This window comes from Gossypium raimondii, chromosome 5 (assembly GCF_025698545.1).
Source record: "Gossypium raimondii isolate GPD5lz chromosome 5, ASM2569854v1, whole genome shotgun sequence".
Classification (NCBI taxonomy): Eukaryota; Viridiplantae; Streptophyta; class Magnoliopsida; order Malvales; family Malvaceae; genus Gossypium; species Gossypium raimondii.
Genome location: NC_068569.1, coordinates 39,775,602 through 39,797,055, shown reverse-complemented (window position 1 = coordinate 39,797,055; position 21,454 = coordinate 39,775,602). Strand labels below are relative to the sequence as shown.

At 36.0% G+C, this 21,454-nt stretch overlaps 1 protein-coding gene across 1 annotated transcript; it reads left to right on the top strand.

Moving 5' to 3' along the window:
- The first annotated feature begins 19,309 nt into the window (after nt 1-19,309).
- On the top strand, nt 19,310-21,089 carry LOC128041064 (uncharacterized). The gene is made up of 5 exons (XM_052630373.1): nt 19,310-19,453; nt 19,612-19,779; nt 19,855-20,004; nt 20,100-20,342; nt 20,931-21,089. The coding sequence occupies exons 1-5, from the start codon at nt 19,310-19,312 to the stop codon at nt 21,087-21,089; spliced, it is 864 nt and encodes a 287-aa protein (XP_052486333.1).
- Nucleotides 21,090-21,454: the final 365 nt, after the last annotated feature.

The following is a 21,454-nucleotide window of genomic DNA, read 5'->3' as shown; positions in this document are numbered from 1 at the left end:
TCTTCTGAAACATAATTAAAACATAATCTGGACAATTTAAATTCACATAATTAAAACAAGACACAATTAATTAAATTAAGACCTAATTAATTCGGTTAGGACAAGACACATTGAAAACATGCAATAAAACATATTTATAAGTCAGAGGAATTAAGATGACTTAATAACATGTAAGAAAACACAATTAACATGCGTAATTAAATTCGCCCGATTTAAGACCAATTAAACAACGAAAATTAATTGAGTCAGATATAACTAAATTAACTAACTCAATAATTATTTCAAAGAACTATATTATCGCATAAATGGAATTAAGCTAGATTTGAGCTGATTCGAGCTCTTGGAGCTAAAAACGAGCTAAACGGAGCTTAAAGAGATGGAATTGAACTAATTCAGCTCGCATGGGTTTGCAAGCAATGCTTAGGGAGCTGGTCCAATAGTGTGCCCGAGGCGTGGTCGTATCATAATATTTTTAAATATTTTCTTAAAAATGATTTTGGTAAATATCTTTCGTAGTGGACTTTTGAAAATACTTAGAAGATCATAAATTTAAAGTTTAGTTAAAATCAAGTGAAAGTAAAAAATAATTTAAATAACAACAATTCAAACTATTTTTAAACTCATCAAACATGCATGTATGACAGTTTAAATTTTAAAAGCAAAAATAACCCAATAAAAGTCTAATGTCCAAAATAACAAGCCCAATTCATAAACCATTCAAGCTCCTCAAGTATAGAAAATAGTTTAATTTGCTACACTGAATTACGGCAGATCAAACTCCCCCACACTTAAGTCATTGCTTGTCTTCAAGCAAGGAAAAATAAAAACCGAAATGTAAAAAATGACCTTTGAGCAAGTATGATACAAAGATTGGTTTTGGAGTACATAGCTAGGCATTTTCATATTTACACATGATCTTTGCATGATATATAGACCACTTACCACTTTCAATATCAAACACCTAAGTTCAGTATATTACAAAGTATACAGACATTAATGTTTTCAAATATATGCATATCCATCAATAAATCGTACAGGTCATTTGATTATCCTAGAAGAATATAAACAATTATTATTATTATTTCTTAAAATAATGTCAATTCATGAATAAGTTTACCTAGGTCACATAGGTTAAAGTAATTTGGTAATTGGATAGGTATGGAATTTAAGAACAAAAAGCATCAAAATAGTTTCAAGCACGAAAATAGTTTGGCACATCATATTGTTCCCTATTCTTCCTCCTTAGTAACCCTTACCCGTTCACCGCCTAATTTCTCCTTCTCTCACCTTCCTTATTTCTCCACATAGGAAGTCATAACATAATATAGCAACTACGGCTAGCTCACGAGTTTTTGTGCATCAAAGACTTAGTTTTTCTACTTTTGTGACTTTGTCACTTTTTGATCTTTTTCATACATCCCACTTACAATGCTTTTGTTTTTCACGCACTTTTTCTACCCGTTTTGATTTTCTTTTTGAATTTTTATTTTGTTGCATGTATTACCTAACTTATAATCACTATATCACATTGAATCTTCCTATTTCACTTTGCTTTTACAAAATCCATTGTGATGTATCTACTTAACCCTCAATACGTATGGCAAGACATCTATAGTCATGCCGTTCAGGACAAAGAAAAAAAGGTTAAGTACAAATTGATGTTTGGGCTCGGGTTTTGTATAAAGGTTCATCTAGAAGTGTTTTCTGGCTCAAATATAGGTACTAAGGATGAATAAACAGGGTTAGCTTTTTGGCTCTGGGTGTATACTAAACAATGCCTTAGGCCATCCCTAGGTATCTCAATTTTCACAAATTTAATCAATTAAACAATCACCAAATTCAACTATTTATTATACATACTAACATGCTCATTTCCTTATATTCTTTATATCATTTGGTATATTCAATTACTCAATACCTATTTATAGTGTAATATATAGAACATAGTAGTGTAATAATCAATATTTTAAAGTTATTTACTATCATGTCAAATTTATGGAAAACACAAACAACCTATATACATACTCCTAACCACTCACTTGTGTTTCTACAAGCTCAAGCACAAATTTGACAATAAAAATTAAAAGAAAGTATAAAAATTAAAAATAAATTTCCTATGTTAACCCCCCCACACTTTCGATGACACATTTTCCTCAATGTGTAGCTATGAAAAGATAATGAAAGAAGTTACCCAATTGATCGTGGCATTGCTTTAATCTATTTGTGGGCTCTTCCTTCCTTTTTCATCGTTAGCTCAAAAATGTCGTGATTCTATCATGCGGGGTTCCTACACAGAAAATTTAAAATAGAAAAGAAAACAAATAAAAATCTATTGTTAATCCTACTCCTAAAAAATAATGATTATCCCAAAATTAATAGAATTAAAAAGAAAATTTAAAAGTTCAATTGTCCCCCTCCTCATCAAAATCCATTTCTTCATCCCCTTCACCTTTTTCTTCCTCATCCTCGCTACCTTCCTTCTCTTCACTCCCTTGCTCCTCTATTTCCTACTGTGGATGCATCGGACCGAACATAGCCGGTGAATAATTTGGTACTCTCAAATTATTCTGCCATGCATATTCTTGGAAAATTGGTCCCGATTCTTGCATCCAGTGGATCATCCAGTCTAATTTTTGTGTGTTGTTCGTGCCAATTTCTTATTGAGTTATTGATCTTGCTTTCCTCTTAGATGAAGCCAGGGTCGTCGTCTTCTCTTTTTGGCTTTTGTTCCAATCCTTTATTTGTTTTTCACGAAGATTAGTGTACTGTGTATAGAGTGTATCTCCTATTATGCTTTTGGAAGGCTTCATAGATTGGTTCATTGTTGTCATTGGAACGCTTGTTCTTTTACAAAAAGCTGTCACTAAACGGGGGAAGAAAATTCCCAATTTCTGACCAGTGATGCATCGTTTCATGTAGTGGTATATCCATGTCCCAATGCATACATATTTTTTTCTACAAAATAGCATAAAGGAAGACTACTCAAAAAGTATTAACAATAGACACATTTAAAGCAGGAGTAACTCGAGTGCACGAGAATTGTATCCATATTTTTGCAGCAGGGGACATTATTTCCTGATTAAGGGATGTAGGAATCACAATACCTAGGCGACACTTCCATTCACCAATCCCTTCTGTTAGCTAATTTATAACGTTATTCATATTTATGTCTTTAAAATATTCTAAATCAGTTTCTTCCATAAATTTTTTTTCATAATATGGAGCATTATAACATTCACAAATAACCCAAGGGGTGATTCTCACGTGTTTCCCTCATTCAAGTACCATTTCCCATATGGTTCCTTCTGTCCTTCTAGACTCTTAGTCGTGAAGAGATGCATAAAATTCCTAAACTACTAGGACTACGACAGAGTCTTTTGGGATCACACAAAGTGTTCCCATCTATGGTATCAAACGAAAGGCCATAATTCTTGACATAACATCATTGATGGTTCAAACCCCCTCTCTTGAATAAATGTCTTTCCTTGAAATTCTAAAATGTATTTCTTGATGTTTTGATTCATAAAATTTTAAGGGTTTGTCACCGTTCAGGTTCACTAATTCTCCTAGATATTCTCGGAGGCATAATTAATATTTCTAACTAGAACAACTAATGTAAATCAGATAATATTCGATGGAACAACAAAAATAAGTTAAGATCCCTTAACCTCGATCAATTTCTCCAGATTCTTTGAAAAGCTCTTTGATGTAGTTCTTTTGGACATTTCTCTTTTGTTCCTCCACAAATGAAAAAGAGAATATTGCAAAAAGAAAAAAAAAACTGGGTGTTTTGAGTAGAAAAAGGGTTTTAGGGTTTATAGAATTGAGAAGTTTTGATGAATTTGAGAGATTTAGAAGGGGTTATGGTTTAACTAAAAGTATTTTTAAGATTTTAAAATGGAGTATTTAAGCTAAAAATCAGGTAAAACATGGTTAAAATGGGTGGGTTGCACAACCGATTTGGGTCGACCCTGTAGAAAATTGCAGCGATGTTGGGGCACAGGGGTTTCGTATCGCGACACCCTGTCAAGATGCTGATGTCGCGACACACTATAAAAATTTTAAGCCCTGGGTATTCTGCTTACTATGTCATGACACAGAGGTATTGTGTCGTGACATTGAGCCAGTTTTCTTGATTTCTTTGAATCTGTGAGTGATGTTGCAACACCAACTTTATTTCAGCCTCGATTCTCAACTTTCAAAGTGTTTCAGTTCTTATTAAACAAAAACTTAAAGTCTAAACTACTAGTTAGTTTAAAATACAAAGATAAACATAAGGTGAAAATTTAATTCAGAAATGTCAAGTTTTGTTTCCTGATTCATCTGCCAGCTCAATTATTGTACACATGGATGCTTTTCATGTTCCATTTCTACCGGTGTTCGTCCAGCATCCATTTCGGCACTCCACCTTCCTCTACTTGTCCCGTTCTTTAAACTTGCTTTTTCTACCTGCACTGATAATAGAAAACACTTCCCCTGGCTCAGGGTAATTAGGTATTTTTATAGATATTTCAAAGCATTGTCTTCCTAATGTCCCTATTTTTACCTCATTCTGTTGATGACCAGACTTAAAAATTTCTGTCTCACCATTAATTCTTATAGTTAATTCATTTTTTTCTAAATCAAAGGTGGACCTTGACTTTGCTAAAAATGGTCTACCCATCAAAATGTGTGAAATAAATGATTAATTCAGAACAACATGCACTTAGGTCTAATTTCCTATATGAAATATTCTGCAAATGTCTGGTGTACGGTTGGTTGGTGTGGTTAGTAAAGTTTTAAATGGAGAATCACATCGGTGGCTAATGTGATGTTCGAAATTTAGGTTGGACTATTTCGACCGGGTTTGGAGCGTCACAGGCCACATTAGTGCATTTGATATAAATATTTTGACAATGAATTTTGCCATCTCCAGGTCCGGGGATCCAAGGATCGTTCCAAATATTCACAACATCTCCAATACCTATGCGCAACCTAGTCCTTTCTCAACCAATCCTCTAGCCGCCAAAATACTCGTTAACTAACTTGGATTCAATTTTGAATTATCATTTTTTTTGGAAATTGTTGTGAATGTATGTTAGACGTTTTTTGTTTTATGTAATTGTGAATTTGATAGATTAAATGGTGAACTCATTTTGATTCTAAAATGATTTTATAAATTTATATTTTTAGTAATATATATTATGAATTTAATATTTTAAAATTTTTAAATATATGTTGATCAGTTATGCCATGTGTTAGTTTTTATTGCTTTCGCTAACCGTGCATCAACGATTGTTAATAACCAAATAAGCAATTATTTTCATTAATGGATGCACTTTATTAATTTTGTAGTTGAAGGATTAAATCGGTATAATTTTTTCACTCGAATTAATTGATTTTTAAAATTTATTTAATATAAACTTCTTGACCCTAAAGCCTATAATTTATTGACAACCTTTTTAACATTTATAAAACAGTTAAAAAGTTTAAGTAAAATTGTTCAAAAGTAATTATTAAAGAAATTAATTATAAAACAACATATTTGAAATTAGATTATAGATTAAAATTTTGTTAATTTTTTATAAAAAAACTGGTTTTACAAGATAAATTTAAAAGTGCTTTTAAACTATATTCTTTTAAAAATATTTTTAATATAGTTTTAAAATTTAAATTGCATTAAAGAGGGTTTTAAGTTAAGATTATTTTAAAACAATTGAACCCAAATTAAAAATGTTGTTTACTTATTTTGTTCTAAATTTTATGAATATCTTATTAAGTGGATGTCCATCATGATCAAGATAAAGTTTTGATGTACTTTAAATTCTAATAGTTATTAGAATTAGATATCTACTTCTTTTATACTTCTTATGCCTATAAATAGAGACTTTGATAGAGCATTGTAATCATCCCATTTATCAAGAAAATACATTCTTTATTACTTCCCATATTTTCTTTGTTCTTTAGTTTCTCTATCTCTTTTTATGTTATAACACATTATTAGCACGATTCTCAAAATTTTTTTCTAAACCTGCCTCATTCTTATTTTTCATTTGATACCCCTAAAAAAAATTTTGAAACCCATTCCTCAATTGCTTTCTATCCTTTTCTAATCCTCCGTTGAATTACTTTCATTATTTTTCTAACCTAGCATTCAAATTGAAATTGACGAAAAAAGAGGGTTTCAAACTTGTGCAGGGATTTGCTTAAAGTTCTTGGGAGGAATCGAATTTAATTTCCCTATCAACTTAAGGTAATCCTAAATTTTATATCACAAATTATTTTACATTATTTCGTATTTTCATTTTAAATACATTATTATAATTACATTTGACAAATAATTTGATTACTATTATTTTAGTAATTTTTTTAGTTTCATTTAGTGATTATAATGTCAAATCTTGCCAAACTTGAATTTGACGCCCTAGACATCTTAGGCAAAAATTATTTGTCATGGGTGTTAGATGATGAAATTCACCTAGATGCTAAAGGTCTAAGGAATACTATAGTAGCAAATAAAGAAGCATCTAACCAAGACAAGGCAAAAACAATGATTTTCATCTGTCATCACCTACATGAAGGATTAAAAGTGGAATATCTCACTGTGAAAGACCCTTTTGAGTTATGGAAAAATTTCAAAGAACGATTTGACCATCAGAAAATGGTGATCCTCCCTAAAGCTCGTTATGATTGGATGCACTTACAGTTGTAAGATTTTAAGATTGTAAGTGAATAAGATTCAAAATTTTTCAAAATTAGTTCTCAACTGAAATTATGTGGAGAGAACATAACTGATAAGGACTTGTTAGAGAAAACATTTTCAACATTTCATGCTACTATGTGCTCCTGCAGCAACAACACCATGAAAAAGGTTTTAAAAAATATTTTGAATTGATTTCATGCCTTTTAATGGCTGAACAAAATAATGAGTTGTTGATGAAAAACCATGGAATTCATCCCACTGGTACTGCACCACTCCTTGAAGTGAATGTTGCAGTACACAATAAATATTGAAATGAAAAATACAGAGGTCGTTATCATAGTCGTGGTCGTGGTCATAATGGAGAACGTACTAGTAACCGTTATCATGATGTTCGTAATAGTGGAATTTCTAACCACCAGAAAAAGAATAGCAAAGAAGGACAAGAAAGAGGTGGTCAAAATAATCCTTCAAAAGTTATTGAGAATTTATGTTACCGGTGTGGTAGGAGGAGGCATTGTGCATGTACCTGTCGTACGCCTAAACATTTGGTGAAACTTTATCAAGCATCCATTAAAGGGCATAAAAATAATATTGAGACAAATTTTATATCCAAAAATGATGAAATGGAGACAAAAAATGAGGGTGATTTAATTCATGGCCTAAATATAACTCACCTTGGTGTGCCAGATTTCTTTGAGAATCATTAGAAAAGCTGGTGTTATTTTAGCATTTTATGTTGTTTTTAAGTATGTTTTGTTTTCTTGCATAAAGAATAAGTTGGTGTTATTTTGGCATTTTTATGTTATTTTAAATATGTTTATTTTCTTGATTCAAAAATAAAAAAAGTATGTTTATTTTGTTTTGCAAGTTTTACATATTCAATAAATTTTTGCAATGTTTCTAATATTATATTTTATTTATTTTTATGAAGAATATGAATGATCAACAAAATTTTATTGGATCAAAATCAATGGAGACATGTGTCTTGCTGATAGCGCTACAACACATACGATGCTCAAAGAGAAAAATGTTTTTCTCATTTAACAATAAGTGATGCTCATATTAATATAATATCAGGTAGTTCAAAACTTATTGAAGGCTCCTAAGAGCTATTATATTATTATCTAAAGGTACAAAATTTGTCATTGATAATAATTTATTTTCCACCAAGTCTCAAAAAAATTTATTGAGTTTTAAAGATATTCATTAATGAATATCATATTGAGACTATGAATGAGAAAATATTGAATATATATATTACAAATGTTGACTGTGGAAAGAAATATGTTTTGGAAAGACTACATGTTTTTTCATCAAGTTGATATTATACACATATTAGTGCAATTGAGGCACATATTACTACAAACCAGAAGTTTGTAGAACCACATACTTTTACTATTTGGCATGACTAGTTAGGCCATCCCGAATCTATTATGATGCGAAAAAAATAATTGAGAATTCAATTGGGCACCCATTAATGAACCAGAAGATTCCTGAATTGAAAGATTTATCTTGTGATGCTTGTTCTCAAGGTAAACTGATTATTAGACCATCATCAACTAAATTTGGGATTGAATCTCCAGCATTTCTGGAACATATTCAAGGTGATATATGTGCGCCTATTCATTCACCATGTGGATCATTTAGATATTTTATGGTATTGATAAATATATCTAGTAGATGGTCACATGTATGTTATTATCGACTCACAACCTAGTGTTTGCGAGACTATTTGCTGGAATAATTCGATTAAGAGCACAATTTCCAGATTATGCAATAAAAACTATCCGTCTTGATAATGCTGGTGAGTTTACATCTCAAGCTTTCAATGATTATTGCATGTCAATTGGGATAAAAGTTGAGTGTCCTGTAGCTCATATTCACACAAAAAAAGGTTTAGCTGAATCGTTTATCAAATACCTTCAACTAATAGCTAGGCCATTGCTTATGAGAACAAAGCTCCTCGTTACAGCTTGGGGATATGTTATTTTACATACAGCAACACTTATACGCATCATGCCAACAAGTTATAATAAATACTCCCATTGTAATTGGCTTTTGGTCAGGAGACAAATATTTCTCATCTTAGAATTTTTGGATGTGCTTCGAATTGCTCCACCACAACGAATAAAGATGGGTCCTCAAAGGAGACTGGAAATATATGTTAGTTATGAATCTCCTTTTATAATTAAGTATGTTGAACCATTAACTGGAGATTTATTTACTGCACGATTTGTTGATTGTCATTTTAATGAAACAATATTCCCAAGATTAGGGGGAGAGAAAATACAACTGGTAAAATAAATTACATGGAATGGATCATCATTATCTCAATTAGATCCTCTTACAATTCAATGTGAACAAGAATTTAAAAGGGTCATCATTTGCACAACATTGCCAATCAACTGCCAGGTTCATTTACTGACCTAAAGAGAATTACAAAATCTCACATACCAGCTAAAAATGCTCCAATACAAATTGATATCTCAATAGGGCAAACTATTAGTACAAAAGAAAGTAATCCATACCTGAAGCGTGGAAGACCAGTTGGTTCCAAAGATAAAAATCCTCGTAAAAGGAAAAGAGAAAATACTCAAGGTGACTATATTATGGAGACAAGTTCCCAAGAAGAGGCCAAAGTGTAACTAATCATAATCATAAATTCCCAGAAGGGATTCAGGTACCTGAAAATGATGATAACGAAGAGATCTTGATAAGTTATGTTACTTCGGGGAAAAGATGGAACCGGAAAAATATAGTTGTCAACAATAGTTTTGCATATAATGTTGCTATTGAAGTAGAAAAATAAAATGATGATCCTAAGTCCAACTCTATTGAGGAGTGTAGAAATAGAAAAGATTGGTTAAAATGGAAAGATGCAATTCAAGCAGAATTGAATTCACTTTCTAAACATGAGGTTTTTGGACCTGTAGTCCAAACACCTAAAGGTGTAAATTCGATAGAATATAAATGGGTATTTATGCAAAAATGAAATGAAAAAAGAAGTTGTAAGATATAAAACACGACTTGTAGCACAATGATTTTTCCAAAATCCCGACATTGATTATGAAGAGACATATTCTCCTATGATGGATGCAATCACGTTTAGATATCTTATTAGTTTGGCAGTACTTGAAAAACTTGACATGCATCTAATGGATGTTGTTAGAGCCTATTTGTATAGTACACTTGATAGTGAAACTTATATGAAATCCCTAAAGGATTTAAAATCCCAGAAGGATATAGAGTTTCTCAGAAAAATTGCTCGATCAGATTAAAGAAGAGTTTATATGGATTAAAACAATCTAGATGTATGTTGTAACACCCCCAACCCGGCCTGGACGTTATGGCCGAATCTGGCGGTGTCACGTGGTAGTGTTTTTTGAAAAATGAGTTGTCGTCAAAAAACTCTCATCTTTACCACCTCTTTACACTCTCTTATGCTTAATTCCAAGACGTGTCGATCAATTTCAACGTGATTCGTGTTCAAAAGTTATTCTCTTTCAAAACAATATTAATTTTCAAAACGTCACTTATTGCGGAAGCTTTTCAAAATAGTTTGCATGTTTGTGTGAATTTTGTTAAAATGTTTGATCCGTTTTGAAAACTCAATTATCCCTACTACGAGCAGTTGTAAATTAAAACAATAAAAAAACCCACAAATTTAAAATAAAAATCCAAAGAGGCCATTATTACAATAAAATACCCTAAAATAAAATCAAATTTATAATTAAATACTAAGTCGAACTAAATAGGTCGTGTGGCCACCGCTGAGTCCTCCATCTCACCGATCCGCCTATGTCTGGGGATTACCTATACAATCAAATCAGAAGGGTGAGTTTACGAAAACTCAGTGTGTAATCACATATAAAGAAAACAGTCAGAAGACAATCGCAATCTGGGCCTAAGCCCATTTTAGTACAGTTTCAGTTTCAATTAGGGCCTTAGCCCATTACAATATAGAAGCAGTCATGCATTTGAGCCTTGGCCCGTTACAGTATCAATATTCTTTACATTAACAGATATACAGCATCAAATCCTACCAGCCTCTACACTCCAACTCCATCCTACCCTACACTTCATGTGGAGATATAATCAACCCACCCATCCCTACACTCCAAAAAGTACCAAATGCGACACTAAACAGTAGTTCGCAGTAGAGCTACCTATAACTTAGGCTCGAGGCCTTTCAGTACACTTCCTCCGAACATTATAATTCCCTAACCCAATGTAATGCAATATACAGATATGACATGCTGTAACATAATATCATGCATGTAAATAGAGCATACAGTATCAAATCATTGGGACATCATCAGGCTTAATCATATCAGTCATACAGTCATTTCAGTCAATTAGGGGTCTAGGTAAACTTACTGTTCCTACAATAGGTTCACAGTCGACTTGGGCGACCCGTGTAACCTTATCAGTCAAACAGTGAAAATGGACCTACGAGCCCATGAAGTTCGCCCGTGTGGCCCACATGGCCCAAATTGGCCTTGGCCTCGTGATGCATTTTAGTGTAACCTATTCTAGATAACTATTCATATGTGTTTCCACTATTTACTTATATAATCCTTCAAAGTTGTCTACTTGAGTCACTGTTACTAAATTATTTGTATCTTAAGCTACAAATTTCTGAGTTAAGATTCGCAAATTTTTCCTAAAACTAGACTCAGATATCTTCTTGCCATAAAAGTTTTAGAATTTTTGTCTTAGCCAGTAAGTACAGTTTATTCTTTATAGTTTCCCATACTCTACTGTCTAGTAATTTCGACCTTTCTGCACTAAAAATTAATCATCTTCTTGTACAAATTTTGGACGATGTTTCTGTTTGTATATCTTGAAAATAGACTCATTCATTATTTTAAACATATAAAATATAACCCATAATTATTTTTATAAAATTTTTAATAATTTTTGAAAGTTAGGACAGGGGATTCAAAAATCATTCTGACCCTGTCTCACTAAAATTCCATTATCACATAATATGAAATTCTATTGCTTACTTTGTTTCTTCTATGAGAAACTAGACTCAAATATCTTTAATCCCATTATTTTTTCATCCTCTAACTCGATTCCTACAATTTATGGTAATTTTTAAAAAATTAGCCTACTGCTCCTGTCCAAACAGTAAGCAATATCGGCTTTTCACCAAATCCCTTATTTTTGTGTTTCGAGTACACACTTAGCATCGATTGATGCTACAATGATCCTCGAGCACTCCAAAACCTATAATTGACCAATTCTACTCAATTTATTAGTTAATCAATCGAACTAAAACTAAATCCAAAACGAGAAACACATCCCTTAAGCGATGAAAAGCTTACCCCAGCACCTTGAAACAGTTGGTTACGCAATAGCACGATAAGACCCTTAATCCACGCGAGATGCTGCTGTAAATGTCACAAACCCCCGAATCAAATTTGGAAAAAATCGTAAGTTAAAGAGGGCAAAAACTCTACTTACCAGAACGTGCAACGAAAATTGTCCCAACGGAATGAAGGTGTGGTAGCCAACAAAAGAGCGGAAACAGAAAGAATAATGGAAAGAAAAGAATTCAGGTTTGACAACAGAAAAAAAGGTGAAGAAAAAAGGGATAAGAGATGGCATCAGAAAGGCGGGGAGTTTTGGGAAAATCAAAATTTTACAAAAAGGAAACGATAATGCTCATAAAATCTGATAACCCCAAAATCCACTCCCCTAAATTGTCTCTACCAAACTCCCACTACTCAGATTTCCAATACAACTCAAACTCTCCAACTCACGAGCAAATAAAAATATATTTGTCCTTACACTCACACAAGGATTCGAACTCCTGACCCTTTGCCCACCAACACTCCCCTTAACCACCATACCAGCAAGCCATTCTGGTAAGTACTTACAAACTTTTAATTAAAAGCCTATTAGCCAGAAATAGGGGTTAAGTCAGAAACATACTAGAATTTTCCAAAGTCAGGGCTTGAACTCAAGACCTCTTAGACTCACCTAGAGCACTTAACCACAAATGCCGATACACAATTGTGTCACATTTTAACAATAACAAAAATAAGAATTTTGGGGCGTTACATATGTGGTACAATTGTCTTAGTGAATACTTGTTAAAAGAAGGTTACAAAAACAATCCAATTTGCCCATGTGTCTTTATAAAAAGGTTTGGATCAGATTTTGTGATAATCGTTGTTTATGTTGATGATCTAAATATTATTGGAACTCCTGAAGAGCTCCAAAATACAGTAAATTGTTTAAAGAAAGAATTTGAGATGAAAGATCTTGGAAAAATAATTTTTTTTCTTGGCTTACAAATCGAGCATTTAAAATATGGAATTCATGTTCATCAATCAACTTATATGGAAAAGATAGTAAAGAAATTTTAGATGGATAAAGCACACCCATTAAGTACTCCGATGGTTTTACAATCGTTAGATGTGAATAAAGATCAATTTCATCCTTGCGAGGATGGTAAAGAGTTTCTTAGTCCTGAAGTACCATATTTAAGTGCCATAGGGGCATTGATATATCTTGCAAACAACACAAGACCTGATATAACTTTCACTATAAACTTGTTAGCAAGATTTAGTTTTTCTCCAACACATAGACATTGGAATGGAATTAAACATGTATTTTGATATCTCATAGGGACTATTGATATGGGGTTATTTAATTCAAATGATTCAAAATCCCTATTAGTCGATTATGCTAATGTTGGATACTTATCGGATCCACATAAAGGTCGAACTTAAAAAAGATATTTATTTACATATGGGGGTAATGCCATATCATGGCGTTCAATAAAGCAAACATTAGTTGTTTCTTCTTCAAATCATGCAAAAATAATTCCAATGCATGAGGTAAGTCCAGAGTGTGTTTGGATAAGATTATTGACCCAACAAATCTAGACGATATGTAATTTACCTTTATAGGAAAATATGCTTACTATTTTATATAAAGATAATGCAACATGTATAACTCAATTGAAGAGTGGTTATATCAAATGTGACAGAACGAAACATATTTTGCCAAAATTATTCTTCACTTACGATCTTGAGAAAAGAGGTGATATAAATGTTCACCAAATTCGTTCTAGTGATAATTTAGCAGATCTTTTTACTACGTCATTGCCAGCTTCAACATTTGAAAAACTAATAATGTAATGCCCCAAAAATCCCTTATATTTATTTTCGTATGTTTATGACACAACTGACTGTCTGCTTTAGTGGTTAAGTGTCTTGGGTGTGTCTGAGAAGTCTTAAGTTCAAGCCTTGACTTGAGTAGAATTTTGTGCTTTTATTTAAATATAGCCTTGCTCTTGTTCAGTAGGCTTTTGATTAAAAGTGGGTAAAACATGATAGAATGGGCCTACTGGTCTGGGGTTAAGTGGAGTGCTAAGTACTGGAGGTCTTGAGTTCGAGTCCTAGTGTGTGCAAGGGAGTATTTTATTTTATTGCTTCTGTCGGGTAGGTATTTTGGTCCAGCTGAAATTCTGAAGTGTTTGAATGAGGGTTGGTTTCGGTTGTTGAGGGAACTAAGGTGGGGTAGTAGTAAGGATTTTGAGGAGAAGTTTTAGGGATATGATGAGAGTTGGTGCCGAATTTGAATACTTTTTTTCCTCTTCTCTCAAAATTTCGGCTAGTGTTTAGTTTTCTCCCCACTTTTTCTTAGTCCTGTTTTTTCTGCCCAATTATTTGCTCCCCAAACTCCTCCCTTTGCCGCTGGTTGCTTTCCCAAACACCACCCTTGTGCTGTCGATTTTCTATTTCCTATCCCTACTGATTCGTTTTCTTTCGTTGGTTTACTTGCCTCAGTTTTTCTCTTTCCTCTAAAACCTTTGCCGAATTCTTGTTCTTTCTTCCCTCTTAATTTGCGGTTTCTCTTTGAGAAGGGAAAATTGGCATTGGTTCTTCTCCATTTTCCCTTGGTCGAATACTTGACTTCCCCTCATTCTTAATTTTCTGTCGACTTTTCCCTTAAGTTGATAGTTCGGTTCAACGTGGGCTGTATTCGACTGTAACAAATCACAACGAACTTGGTCTACTTTCAAAATCGTAGGCTACATCTTTTGGAGTGGTAGGGGTATTTTTTCTCTCAGAAGCGTGTACGTACCAAAAACTATACAGGTGTGTAATCACATCACGAACACGCTAGTCGGTGAAAAACCCGAAAAATGGGACTGACGACGCCACACGAGCTTAGGACTGCTCATGTGGTAGGCCATCTGATTGAACATGGGCGTGTAATTGATGAGGCTGGCCATGTGCGATTCATGGGTCGAGCTGAATTGGGCCGTGTGGACCACACGGGTGCGTAGGCCCCACATGGGGAACAGCACGAGCGTATGAGAGTATTAGGGCTAGGCTATGCGATCCATATGACCAAGGCCATTTTGGGTCGTGTGGGCCACACAGGCTTGTGGGCCCACATGGGCATACAACATGGGCCGTGGGCCCATTTTCAATGTTTGACTGCTAAGGTTGCACGGGACACCCAAGTTGACTGTGGACCTACTCTAAGGTCGATAAGCTTACCTAGACCCTTAATTGAATGAGATGATTGTATGACGGATACGATTATGCATGTTATTAAGCATGATGATGTCCCACTGGTTTGATACTGTATGCCCTGATTTTATGCATGATATTATGTTTTAGCATGTCATAGATGTATATTGCATTGGATTGGGGTGGGGTTATATTGTTCGGAGGAAGTGCACTGAAAGGCCTCGAGCCTAAATTATTTGCGGCTCAGCTGCAAACTACTGTCTAATGCCGCATTCAATGTTACTTATAGTGTAGGGATGAATGGGTTGATTAGAAACCCATATGGAGTGTAGGTTTGGACGGAGTTAGAGTGTAGAGGTTGGCTGGGTAGGATTTGATACTGCATATCTGTTACTGTACTGAGTATTGATAATGTAATGCGCCAAGGCCCAAATGCATGACTGCTTCTGTATTGTAATGGGCTAAGGCCCTAACTGAAACTGAAACTGTTACCGAAATGAACATAGGCCAAGACTATGATTGCATACTATCTGCTTGTTTATGCGGGGATTGCATACTAAGTTTTCGTAAACTCACCCTTCTGATTCATCTGTTTAGGTGATCCCCAGACTCAGGCGGACTGAAGCGGCGGAGGGCTCAGCTGTTGCCACGGTACTCCTTTTTACTGTTTCGTACTTAATTAGGTTTTTTTAAAGATTTATTTGGGGCGTTTGTCTGTAATAATGGCCGCTATGAGCTTTTGCTTAAAATTTGGATTTCATACTGCTTTATGTTTTATATCTGCTAGAGGTAGATAAAACACGGGTTTTTAAAAGAAATGCATGTGTTTTAGCAAAATACCCCCAAGAACACAAACTATTTTAAAAAGCTTCCATAACGTATAACATTTTGCAAACTAACGACTGAGTAAAAATCACTATTTTTGGATTAATAAAAGATAACGACGAGATCTAAACGAAAAATGTTTTAAGCAAAGTTACGGGTTTTTAACATGAGCATCGATTTTCAAACACACTATCATGTGACATTGCCAGATCCGGCCATAACGTCCAGGTCGGGTTTGGGGTGTTACATTTAGTGGTATCATAGCCAGGTTGCAAAACTAGGCTGTGGATTTGGGTTTTAAAATTTAGTTTTTAAAGCACTGATTTCTAAATGATTTGAAACAACTTTTACTGAATGTGTGGTACACCGAGTCTCCGGCGCCGATCTTGTAAGTTCTCTAAAGCCTTTATGTGTTTTAACCTGAAATTAACTTGATACTGAAACTACTATAGATAGTACAAACTGAGACTACTATAGGTAGATTGTACAAAAAAACACTCAAGTTAGTATATACTAATACTGTAGTAAAATCGATAGATACTGATAGACATTGCGTTGGGAGAAAACAAACTTTACACTTCTGATACTGCCTCTCATAAGATATTTGTTAATAAATACTGAAATTGTAAACTGATGCATAAAACTGTTAATGCAGATTAAACACAAATACATAATAAGCACAAGAGGTAGTCGTAGACGGGGTACAAGAGGTCGTGGTAGAGGCCGTAGAGGTGTTCGAGTTGGGTTTTCGTCATCTGGTAATCTGCCTAATTTGGAAACTAGTGAGACATTGGATTTGCCTATGACCGAAACTAGGTCTCATGATTATACGGCTGGGGACGACGCACTGTCCCAATCCATGTTAAGGATTTTAGAGAGGGTCGCTGGGCACAATATCGAGTGGAGGCCGTGGGCGGTTCTTGAATGACTCCGCCTAATCTGAATTTGAGCTTTTAGGGTATTCTTGGAGTTACCCCTAATGTGGCAAAATACTGGATTGATGCCACAGAAAGGATTATGGACGACCTGGACTACACCCCTGAGTAGAAATTAAAGGGTGTTGTATCGCTACTACGTGATGAGGCGTATCAGTGGTGGCTCACTGTTAAGGAGGGCACTCAGCCCGAAAAACTAACCTAGGATTTCTTTAAGACTGCTTTCTAGGGGAAATATGTGGGGGCTAGCTATGTGAATACCCTAGGAGAGAGTTCTTGAATCTGATTCAAGGAGATAGATCGGTGGCCGAGTATGAGGCCAAATTTCTAAGATTGAGCCGCTATGCGTGAAGTATGGTGGTGACTGAGTACGAGTGATGTGTTCACTTCGAGGGTTTTGATAGCTCCACAGAGAGAGCGAGACTTTGCTGCATTGGTTGAAATGGCAAAGATCACCGAGGAAGTAAAGCGCACTGAGTGCCAGAATCGTGATAGAAAGAGATGTAGGAATAAGAGGGATTCAGAGCCCTCGAGTTCCATTCAGAAGCCTATGAAAAAGGCCAGAGTTGATGGGCCGATCAGAGTTGGGGCTCCCATTGCTGCTACTGGACAACGACTGTGTTCTGACTGTAGTAGGCGCCATTAGGGCGAGTGTTGGAAAAGAACTAGGGCATGTTTGAGGTGCGATTCTCTTGAGTACTGTATTAAAGAGTGTCCACGGAGGTCTGATCAGATGCAAGCTCCGGGTAATAATACTGCACAGCCACCAAGAGTAGCTCATCAGCCACTGAGAGGCCAGGATCAGGTCAAAGGTGGTAATGGTTTGGGTCATGGTCAAAGAGCACCGGGCAGAGGTGCTGGACATACTCAGGAGAGACAGTGGGCTCTAGTTTATGCTACTCATCACTGAGAGGATGGAGATGCTCTGGACGTCATTACGGGTACGTTCTTTATTTATAATATACTATATACTGCACTGATAGATATAGGATCCATTCACTCATATATAGCTTTGTACCATATCTGAAAACTTGGGTATACTGGTTAAGAGCACTACGAGTGAGGTCACTGTACTGTGTCTGTTGGGGTAGTCAATAAGGGTTAACAAACTGTTTAGAGATGTTCCTCTAGAGGTTCAAGGAGCTATCTTTTTAGTTGATCTGATGGAACTGCCTTTTGGGGTATTTGCTCTAATACTGGGAATGGACTGGTTGGTTAAGCACCGAGTGAGCTTGGATTGTGCCACGAAAAGGGTTGTACTGAGAACTACGAAAGATAGCGAGGTAATCGTAATTGGGGAGTATCAAAACTACTTATCGAATGTGATTTTTGCATTAAGGGCCAAAAAGTTGGTTCGTAAGGGATGTAAGGCATATCTGGCTTACATCAGTGTTTCAGATTCAGGGGATTCTTCAGTTAAGGATATCAGGACGATTAAGGAGTTTTTGGATGTTTTTCCTGAAGAGCTACCTAGGTTACCTCTGAATCGTGAAGTAGAGTTTGGGATTGAGCTCCTTCCTGGTACAGCTCCGGTGTCCATTGCCCTTTATAGAATGGCACCAAAAGAGCTTGTGGAGCTTAAGGCCAATATTCAAGAGTTACTGGATCGTGGGTTCATCCTACTATGCCTCCTTGGGGAGCACCAATATTGTTTGTGAAAAAGAAGGATGGATCTATGCGTATGTGTATTGACTACCGTCAATTGAACAACCTGACCATCAAGAATAAGTACCCCTTACCGAGGATAGATGATCTGTTTGACCAGTTTCGAGGGGCTTCGATTTTATCTAAGATTGATCTCCGATCAGGGTATCATCAGTTGAGGGTTAAGGAGACTGATGTATTTAAGACAACATTTAGGACTTGGTACGGTCATTAGGAGTTCCTAATGATGCCATTTGGGCTAACAAATGCACTAGTAGCTTTTATGGATCTGATAAACCGAGTGTTCCAGCCCTATCTGGGTTGGTTCATAGTGGTATTTATTGATGATATACTGGTGTATTTGAAAACTGAGGATAAACACGATGAACACCTCAGAGTGGTTCTACAGATTCTACGAGAGAAACAATTGTACGCCAAGTTTAGTAAATGTGAGTTTTGGTTACGTGAAGTAACATTTTTGGGACATGTGGTTTCTGCTGAGGGGTTAGAGTCGATCCTCGAAAGATTGAGGTTGTTTTGGATTGGAAGCAGCCTAAGACTATATTTGAGATCCATAGTTTTCTAGGACTGTAGGGTATTATTGACGATTTGTGGAGGGGTTTTCTCTGATTACCGCACCCTTAACTAAGCTGCTACGTAAGGGTGTGTCGTTTAACTAGACTAATGCGTAACAAGAGAGCTTTGAGAAGCTCAAGTCTAAACTGATGGAGGCCCCTGTTCTAATACAACCAAAGTCTGGAAAGGAGTTTACTGTGTACAGCGATACATCACATGTCGGTTTGGGATGTGTATTAATGCAAGAGATTAAGGTGGTAGCGCATGCATCTCCTCAGCTTAAGACTCATGAGGTGAATTATCCAACACATGACTTGGGTTGGAGTTGGCCGCAGTGGTGTTCGCACTGAAAATCTGGAGGCATTATCTGTATGATGAGAAGTGTATCATTTACACCGATTACAAGAGCCTCAAGTACCTCTTCACTCAGAAGGAGTTGAATCTTAGGCAGCGTAGATGGATTGAGCTGCTTAAGGGCTACGACTGTACTATTGAATACCACCCTGGTAAGGCTAATGTGGTGGCCAACGCACTGAGCCGTAGAGCTATGACTGACCTGAGGGTGATATTTGCTCGGCTCAGTTTATTTGATGATGGTAGTCTGTTGGCTGAACTTCAAGTTAAACCGACGTGGATAGAGTAGATTAAGGGTAAACAGATAGAGGATGAGTCGTTCGGTCTTCGTTTCCAACAGGTTGAGAAAGGGAATACCGAGGATTTTGGACTAAATAGTAAAGGGGTGCCTCATTTCCATGGGAGAATCTGTGTACGAAAAGATACTAAATTGAAGCAGTCTATATTGCGAGAGGTGCAAGTAGCCCCTATGCTATGCATCCTGGTAGAAGTAAGATGTACCCCGACCTTCGTGAGTTATATTGGTGACCAGGTCTTAAGCGAGAAGTTACCGAATTTGTGGCTAAGTGTCTGACTTACCAACAGGTTAAGGCTGAGCATCAGTTACCTTCAGGTTTGTTACAGCCAATCAAGATTTCGCTTTGGAAGTGGGAGAGAGTGACTATGGACTTCATTAGTGGGTTACCCCTCACACCTACTAAGAAGGATTTTTTATGGGTCATCATGGATCGATTGACCAAGTCTGCCCACTTCATACCGGTTCGTACCGACTACTCTCTGCAGAAGCTGGCTAAACTGTATATGTCTGAGATAGTGAGACTGCATGGGGTACCAGTTTCGATAATATCTGATAATGATCCTCGCTTCACGTCGCGATTCTAGAATAAGCTACATGAAGCTCGGGGTGCAAGATTGGACTTCAATACTGCGTTCCATCCTTAGACTGACGGTCAGTCAGAAAGGGTGATTCAGGTACTAGAGGATATGTTGAGAAGTTGTGTGATTGACTTCTGAGACAGTTGGGAGGATTACTTGCAGCTAGCAGAATTTGATTATAGCTACAACTATCAGTCTAACATTCAGATGGCACCCTACTAGGCATTATATGGTCGTAGGTATCGCACACCTTCATGTTGGACTGAGTTGGGCGAGCGGCGTGTTCTGGGCCCTGAACTAGTTTCTGATACAGAGGATAAAGTTAAACTGATTTGGGACCGACTGAAAGCAGCATTTGATAGGCAGAAGTCCTACGCTGACCTGAAGCATTGAGAGATTGAGTATTTTGTAGGAGACTTTCTTTTTCTCAAGGTGTCGCCATGGAAAAAGGTATTGAGGTTTGGTCGTAAGGGCAAGTGGAGCCCTAGGTTTATTGGGACTTACCGCATATTGAAACGTGTAGGACTGGTTGCCTACTAGTTGGAGTTACCTCCAGAGTTAGATCGAATTCATGACGTGTTCCACGTCTCTATATTGAGGCGCTACCGCTCTGATCTCATGCATATTGTTCCTGTTGAGGAAATCGAGGTTAAGCTAGATCTGACCTTTGAGGAGGAGCCAGTTCAGATATTGGAGTGAGATATAAAGGTTTTAAGAAGAAAATCCATCCCACTAGTTAAGGTTCTTTTGCGTAACCATAGCACTGAGGAGGTCACGTGGGAGTTTGAGGATGCAATGCGTCGACAGTATCTTCATCTGTTCTGATCAGGTAAAATTTCGAGGCTGAAGTTTTCTTTTAGGGGGTAGAGTTGTAATGCCCCAAAAATCCCTTATATTTATTTTCGTATGTTTGTGACACAACTAACTGTTTGCATTAGTGGTTAAGTGCATTAGGTGTGTCTGAGAGGTTTTAGGTTCAAGCCTTGACTTGAGCATAATTTTATGTTTTTGTTTAAATATAGCCTTGCTCTTGTTTAGTAGGCTTTTGATTAAAAGTGGGTAAA